We start from the raw sequence: 8125 nt of genomic DNA, 5'->3' as shown, positions 1-8125 counted from the left end.
ACACACAGAGACACACACAGAGACACACACAGAGACACACAGAGACACACAGAGACACACACAGAGACACACACAGAGACACACAGAGACACACACAGAGACACACAAAGCACTGGTCTCCACCTCACCTCTCCCACGGTACCACTGACGAACTGGTCGATGGCGTTGGCCATCTGGGCCCGCTTCACGCCGCTGCAGAACTTCATGCTCAGGACGCGGGGGTGGTGCCTCAGCCACCAGTTGTCTGCCTTGTCTCCAGCCAGACGCATGCAGTGGATCCTGGACTGCTGACCCGCTCCGATACCGATGACCTGAACCCGAGGAGGAGGAGGAGGAGGATGAAGAAAGTCCAAAACATCCGGCTGCTTGTTTACCTTCYGACCTGCCGGTCTCACCTGGCCGTCTTTAGCGTAGCAGACAGAGTTGGACTGAGTGAACTTCACAGCGATGGTGGCCACGGTGAGGTCACGCACAGCTTCCTCTGACAGCTGTAGACACGCCCACARGGTTAGCACGCACCGTTAGCACGCTCTGTTAGCTCAACAGAAGTTTACGTTTAATAACCGTGACTCACGGAGCCGCTGGAAACCACGTTCCTGAAGAAGTCCTTGTTGATGACAGCGCTGTTCCTCTTCTGTTTCAGGTAAAGCCCAAACAGAACCCTCACCTCACAATCATCGGGCTCATAACCCGGGTCCATCTGGATTAAAGACATAAAAATTATACATTTCACTTCAAAARACTTTAACCTGTCAACCTGCGGGCCTAAAATACCATAAAATGACTTAGAAAGTACACAAATTAAATAAAGTACTGCTCATAACCCTTTAGAGTAKAGTCACAAGCTTGGTCTCTTTTTAAAACTAATAAACTGAATTTATAAACTCAGTCATTTTTGTAACTGTAACTAGTATTTAGTTTARTGAAGTAACAATACTCAAAAAGCAAGATATTTTTCTCCCTAACTTTGTATTTTTATTAATAAAGTTTCACAGAACATGAAAGGAAGGAYATATTGAGGAAAACAAAACATGGGGRTAAAATATAGATTCCCAACTATTACCAGTTCAAATCTGGTAACAGTAGCATAAAATGTGAATATTTGAGACATAGTACAATCCAGCATGTCCCATTTGTATATTTGTACACATGTATGTATGTACAATATGTCCAAACTGTACACTTTTTATAAACAAAGTAATTTCTAAATGCTTCAACACATGGACTTCACTCTGGGCTCAAATTAAAGATAAAAACACACGAAACACATTTTACCATCCATTTTTACTCACAGCATGATTAAATCAACAAAAAACAAAAATGTTTTTCCCTAGACATGCAAATATTATCCTTTATAATTCTTTTACAAAATAAAATAGTGCCTTACTTACACACACACACACACACACACACCTGAGAGAAGGAAAAACATAAAACAGGGCTCTTTCATATTAATTACCACTGATAGTACTATTTTGTACCATTTTTGACTTGCGTATAATTTTGATTTATATTTTTATTAGTAAATACCTGTAAAAGTAACCTAAATGTATTCTGTGTACATATTGATATACTTTACCTATCAAAATAACATATTTATATGAATGTCCGTTATAAATATGTCATTTTATAACAACATGTCTCACCTTCACAACATAAAAATCTGTTTGAAAATCTGAMCCAAACTGACCAAGTTAGGATTATTTAAACAGTAAAAACATTCATGTTCAGAGAGGGCCGGCTCCCTGCACCAAGATGGCCGCCACAGCTGATTAATCTCAGCTAATTAAAATAAAGCAGCTGAACAAACATGATCATGTGGTCCAGATTAAACCCGAGCTGGACCAGCAGGGTTCTGGACTCACCTGGAGCACGCAGTAGTTCCCGTTTTTCTTTTTTGACAGGATCTTCAGCGCCTCCTCCTCATAACCTGGAGCGATAATCCCYTCTGAAACCTGAAATACCAGATTTAAAACACTGATTGAATTGGATTATACGTCAGATATAAGCCCCGCCCCCTGGTGTTTCCCGTTTACCTCCCTGGATATGATCCTGGCCGTGGGGACGTCGCAGACGTCCGACAYAGCGATAAAATCCCCGAAAGACGACATCCTGTCTGAACCTGGAGGRGCAGAACAAACCATTTAATCCCGGGTAAAAATCTCCAGGCTTTTATAAACTTCGGCTGTTTGACCTCGTGCTCGTGCGTACGCCGTGGCGAGCGGGCTGAGGTCCGGCAGCAGGTCGTGCACCATGCACACTCTGGCCTCCTCCTCGGTGAGAGGAACTCCGACCGCGGCTCCTTCAGAGGGAGGACAGGAAACGTTCAGACAGGAAGTGGCCGGCGCCTCCTCCAGCCTCGGAGCGTTTCGGCGTCTTTACCTGCGGGGCTGACGTGTTTGAAGGACGCGGCGGCGGCCATGCCGAGGGCGCCTCTCAGCTCCCGGACCAGCTGCCAGGCGTTCAGAGCGTCACACAGGTTGATGAAGCCCGGAGAACCGTTCACCACTGACAGACAAATTATTTATTTATTTAAAACGCAGCAGCTTATGATACAAACCTGGGCTTAATAATAAAGCTAAACCTTCGGCTCATTCAGGCTGCAGCTGATGTGACGCCTAGTTTTATTACTTTAGATTTATTTACGTTTCCCATAAAAACACAACAAGATTTATTCAGTTCCTTCAAAAACATTCTTCTTTAGCTACTGTCTCTAKATTTAGCTACCATTTAGATGCTTTCAGGTAGCCTTTTGCTACCTGTAGCTTCTGTTTCTTCTTTCAGCTACTCCACGTCTGCTACTTTTAGCTAGTCTTTAGCAACATTTAACGACACTTCAGTTACTTTCAGCATTCAACAATACTTTAGCTACTTTTGGCAACTTTTTCCATTTTCAACAGCACTTTAGCTTCGTTAAGCAAACTTTCATCTACATGCAGTAAACTTTAAACAATACTTTAGCTATTTTCAGTAACTATTAAGCAACTTTCCTGCTACTTTCAGCAAACTTTCATTTACATTCAGCAAACCTTCAGCCACTTTCAGCAAACCTTCAGCCACTTTCAGCAAACCTTCTGCCACTTTCAGCAAACCTTCTGCCACTTTCAGCAAACCTTCTGCCACTTTCAGCAAACCTTCTGCCACTTTCAGCAAACCTTCAGCCACTTTCAGCAAACCTTCAGCCACTTTCAGCAAACCTTCAGCAACTTTCAGCAAACCTTCAGCCACTTTCAGCAAACCTTCAGCCACTTTCAGCAAACTTTGAACCACCCTTTAGCTAGTTTCAAACTAGCTTCTTTCAGCTACTTTTATAAACAATTTAGCTACATTCAACAAATTTTCAGCAACCTTTGAGCTACTTTTGGCAACCATTCAGCTATTTTCAGTCATTTAGCTACTTTCAGCAAACATTCAGCTACATATATTCAGCAACACTTTGCTACTTGTTTCCCCTTGGCTATTTTAGCTAGCCTTTTACTACTTTCAGCTTGTACTTTGCTTCTTTAGCCTTTCAGAAGGAATTTTAGCTGAAATTGTTGTTTAATGTCCTGCTGAAAAACACTGAAAATGAAAACAAGTTGAGTTTAAAATCTGAAACTTAATGAAAATCATTAAGTTGCATAAAGTCAAACAATAAAACACATTAAAATAAAAGTAAACATTAAAGAATCGTCTTGTCGCAGCTGAAGGAGGTTTCAGCTGAACCTGTTCAGGTGGAGCTCGTCGTCAGTCGAGATGTTTCGTACCTTTCAGAGGRAGCTCGGAGCGCAGCGTGTAGATCTGGGCCGGGGCCTGGTGGGGGTTCATGCCGTAACGAAGGGGCAGCTGGGAAACCCCACGGCTGTACTGACCGCGGAAATAATCCGATATGGCGTCGTCGTACTGCGCCGTGTGGGTGAAGGCCTGAACAGGAAGTGAGATGAAACAAACTGGGTAACGCTGAGTCATCATCCAACATTTAATAAACTGACCCAGAATCAGGAAATTATATCATATATGAAAGTTTTTAAACCAAAACAACTGAGTTTAACTTTAACAATCAGGTCAAAGTTCAAAAGGTCTAAAATGTTTAGTCTGGACTTTGTTCTGAACACAAAACCTGAACAAATWATCCTTTAATCCTGATGGACCTGACCCGGTTTACATCAGCAGAACCATAAAGAAGAAGCTTCAAAGATTTAAACTTCAGGGCAGAAATACGATGACTTAACTTTTATATAGGACAAGAGGCTAGTTTTAACCAGGCTATGYTAATGRTAGCTTTAAGCTAATGTTTTGCTGCATTGAACTGTTAGTCAGGGATTGGCTACTTTATGTTGAATTAGACTTTTTTGCATTTAGTTGTTTTACACATTTTAAACATTAAAACATTTAAAGTTTTGCTAACTACCACTTCYCTACATTTGGCTCCAAATTAATTAGCAGTAATTAGCACTTTGCTACTTTTATTTAGCATTTTGTTACATTAAATTGTTTTTCTACTTTTAGTCAGTACATAGTACTTTAGCTTGAACTCTGATTCATTTAGATAGCACTTTGCTACATTTAGCTAGCATTGTGTCTCATTTAGATAGCACTTTGATACGTTCAGCTAGCATTGTGTCTCATTTAGATAGCACTTTGATACATTAAGCTAGCATTGTGTCTCATTTAGATAGAACTTTGCTATATTTAGCTAGCATTGTGTCTCATTTAGATGGCACTTTGAAACAGTTATCTACCATTTTGTCTCATTTAGATAGCACTTTGATACATTCAGCTAGCATTGTGTCTCATTTAGATAGCACTTTGATACATTCAGCTAGCATTGTGTCTCATTTAGATAGCACTTTGATACATTTAGCTAGCCCTTCGCTACATTTAGCTTGCACGCTTACTAATTTTAGCTACTTTAGGGAACTGCTACAAAGAAAATGCACAAAAACAACAAAGAATCCAGTTGTGATGTAAAGTTGGTTCACAGGTGTAACATGAATGAAGTCTCACTTTCAGAGCCAAAGTCTTGCGTGTTTCCAGTGTCGTGTCTTTGTCTCCTGAGCTCTCCATCTCCAGGGCGARCCGGGAATAATCAGCCGGGTCGCACACGATGGAGACCCGAGCGTGGTTCTTGGCTGCAGCTCTCAGCAGAGTTACGCCACCTAAAACAACCAGAGGAGCTTATTTTTTATCTTCATGCTTCGTTTAGCCACTTGTTTCAGGTTTTTAAACACATTAATGTAATAAATCATTAGGTGAAATTACCGATATCAATCTGCTCTACTGCGTCCTCCACTGTGACTCCTGGGTTAGAGACGGTCTTTACAAACGGGTASAGGTTGCACACAACCACTCTTAAAAGAGACAAACATTTTAACTTTAATATCAACACAAAGGTCATAAACATACGGCTCCTCCTGGGAGTCTTCTTAACCCTGAGACATTTCATTTAAAATCTTTATTAACGTTATTATTTTACATTTTTTAATGTGTGCTCAGCTCTGATTTACTACTGAAAACTCAGCAAAGTCTGATTTAATCACATTCTTCTTGTTTTAAACAAACCAGAGTCACAAGACCATCAGCAGGTTTCCAATAATCAACAAGCTAAATCGACGACACGTGTTTCTGATAACAGAAACGAGTTTAGATGAACCCTCCAGCTGACCCTCTCAGGCCTGTCATTACGACCCAGGAGATACATTTCAGCTACTTTRATTAGCATTTTGTTATATTTATTTGACATTTTACTAACTTTAGCTAAAATTTTGCTACATTATTCTTGCATATAGCTACTTTTAGCTTTCACGTTGCTACAAATGATTAGCACTTTGAAACTTATTTAAACTTTCGCTAACTTTTTAGCATTTTACTAACTTTAACTAGCATTTAGCTTGCATACCATTACTTTTAGCTACCATATTGCTATGATTAATTAGCACTTTGAAACTTTTAATTTAGCATTTTGCTACCTTTATATAACATTTTACAAACTAGCATTTTGCTAAATTTAGCTTGCATAAAGCTACTTTTAGCTACCATATTGCAACAATTAATTAGCACTTTGCTACTTTTAATTAATGTTTTGCTACCTTTAATTAACATTTAGCTAACTTTATGTAGCATTTTACTAAGTTTAACTAGCATTTTGCTAAATTTATCTTGCATAAAGCTACTTTTAGCTCCAATTAATTACCAATTTGCTACTTTTAATTTGTGTTTTGCTACATTTAATTATATTTTTCTACTTTCAGCCATCACTTTGCTACATTAGCTAACATTTTGCTARCTACAGATTTCAAATTTACTACTTTTAAAAACTGCTATAAAGAAATCACAGAAATCTGACAATAAATAAAATAAATAAATAAAACAAACAAACACGTGTCAGATCAGCAGGTTTCCATTAATCAAGGGGCTAAAATCAAAGACACGTGTTTCTGATAACAGAAASGAGCTGAAAGCCACAAGTTGGACCTGAGTTCAGATGAACCCTGGGTCACYAAGACCCCCTGAGGTCCGGGGTTATGACCCAAGGACAGCAGGMGGGTTAATCTTTCTGCTTTGAACAGAGCTGATTCTGTTAAAGTTAATATGTATGCATGTTTAAATGCTTTAAATATTTGCTTTTCTCTCACCGGACCAGGCTGTAGCCCAGCTTCTCCATGTCTGCAGAGTCTGTGGGGGTCTTCCTGGCCAGGATGCCTCCATGSACCGCAGGGTGCAGGGTCTTCACTCTGCCCCCCAGCATCTCTGGATGTCCAGTCAGCTCAGACACATCCCTGACACGCACACAGCAAACACACCCACAGGTTAGAGAGGACACCTGGCCCTGCAGGGACTGYAGGAGGACAGGTAACCCACCTGACCGCCAGTCCAGCATCACGCAGAGCTTTGGCTGTCCCACCTGAAGCCACCAGAGACAGACCCACACCCACCAGCCTGTGGGCGAACTCCACCAGCCCAGTTTTATCTGAGACACTCAGAAGAGCTGCAACGAACACATCATGAACGGAAACACTTTTAATTCACTTTAAACTCAAACAAAAGGAGTAAAAACTGTGGTTTAGGAACGAAAAGCTGCCCAGGCTAAGCTAACGTTAGCCTCTGAGCTAACATCGTGAAGCAAGACTTTATAACGAGGAGCTTTAATAAAACTTTACTTACCGAGTTCCGCGGAGGCCATGTTCACGGTAACGGCTTCGGTGGACGTTTACCTGGAGGTCAGCTGACTTTTCCCCGGGAAAAAACCCTCACTTTAACGGGAAACAGCGGAGGAGAAGCGAAGAGGCTGCAAGAAGTCTGCACGACTTTTCCAAAACTTCATCAGCGCGTGCTGCACTCAAACCGCCCTCTGAGTCCACTGCCACGCCCACAAACAAGGAGGCGCATGCGCACTGCCACGCCCACAAACGAGGAGGTGCATGCGCACTGCCACGCAAAAAATAAATAAACAAAAAAGAAGCCAAAAAATAAACAAAACCAGAGGAATAATGTTGAATTCAGAGAATGCTTTTGAAGGATTTCATCTAGATCTCTGAGCAACATTTTTTGTAAGTACAGGTAAATATTTTAAAAAATACAAAAGTTACAAAACAGCCCCATCTCCTAAATGAGCTAAACATTTTGATATAAGAAAGGCTCAAATAAAATAAATTATTGCAGAATRATTGCAACAAACATGAAAAATACAAAACATATGTGGCGTATTCTTTAATTTAGCCACCAGATGGAGGTATAGATCAGATATTCATCATTCTCTCAACCATGTTTGTCCAAAACATAAACTAAATATTAAAATTCCTGCTTTTTACTTATTTTTAAATTATTATCCTTATTATCATCCTTTAATTAGAAGTCATTAAATCCTGTTTGCAGTCAAATCTGAAACGCTGAGTCATGTTTTATATCTAAAGAAGTGATTTTCTTGTTCTGGTCCTGACCCTGGATCCTGACCCTGGATCCTGACCCTGGATCCTGACCCTGGAGCCACATCAGACGTGCTGCTGCAGGAGTTTATCTCTAATGTGAGGAAATCTTTACAGGGATGCATGTCACCTGCTGCTGCAGGAGCTCTGAACTAAGATCAACTAATGCTGAAAATATCTTTTGGTCCAAACTTGATGTTTAGCTTAGAGTTTGTGTTTTG

The 8125-nt window shown here is 40.5% G+C and overlaps 1 protein-coding gene across 2 annotated transcripts in view; it reads right to left on the bottom strand.

Annotated features, from left to right (window-relative positions):
• atic (5-aminoimidazole-4-carboxamide ribonucleotide formyltransferase/IMP cyclohydrolase) overlaps positions 1-7327 on the bottom strand; it is a 9738-nt gene extending 2411 nt beyond the window's left edge. Inside the window, exons 1-13 of one of the 2 annotated variants that reach the window (XM_014003002.1) lie at positions 7144-7327; positions 6841-6967; positions 6615-6758; positions 5242-5330; positions 4987-5138; positions 3747-3903; positions 2383-2508; positions 2195-2302; positions 2037-2122; positions 1866-1955; positions 575-700; positions 396-488; positions 129-311 (exon numbers count right to left, since the gene is read on the bottom strand). In XM_014003002.1, the coding sequence (XP_013858456.1) occupies positions 129-311; positions 396-488; positions 575-700; positions 1866-1955; positions 2037-2122; positions 2195-2302; positions 2383-2508; positions 3747-3903; positions 4987-5138; positions 5242-5330; positions 6615-6758; positions 6841-6967; positions 7144-7162 (1500 nt within the window). In that variant the 5' untranslated portion in view covers positions 7163-7327. The remainder of the gene's footprint in view (positions 1-128; positions 312-395; positions 489-574; positions 701-1865; positions 1956-2036; positions 2123-2194; positions 2303-2382; positions 2509-3746; positions 3904-4986; positions 5139-5241; positions 5331-6614; positions 6759-6840; positions 6968-7143) is intronic. The other variant, XM_014003003.1, reaches the window with a different exon arrangement.
• Positions 7328-8125: the final 798 nt, after the last annotated feature.

This window comes from Austrofundulus limnaeus, unplaced genomic scaffold, assembly GCF_001266775.1.
Source record: "Austrofundulus limnaeus strain Quisiro unplaced genomic scaffold, Austrofundulus_limnaeus-1.0 Scaffold16, whole genome shotgun sequence".
NCBI lineage: Eukaryota > Metazoa > Chordata > Actinopteri > Cyprinodontiformes > Rivulidae > Austrofundulus > Austrofundulus limnaeus.
The sequence above is the reverse complement of the archived record's forward strand: the minus strand, read 5'-3'. Positions and strand labels throughout refer to the sequence as shown.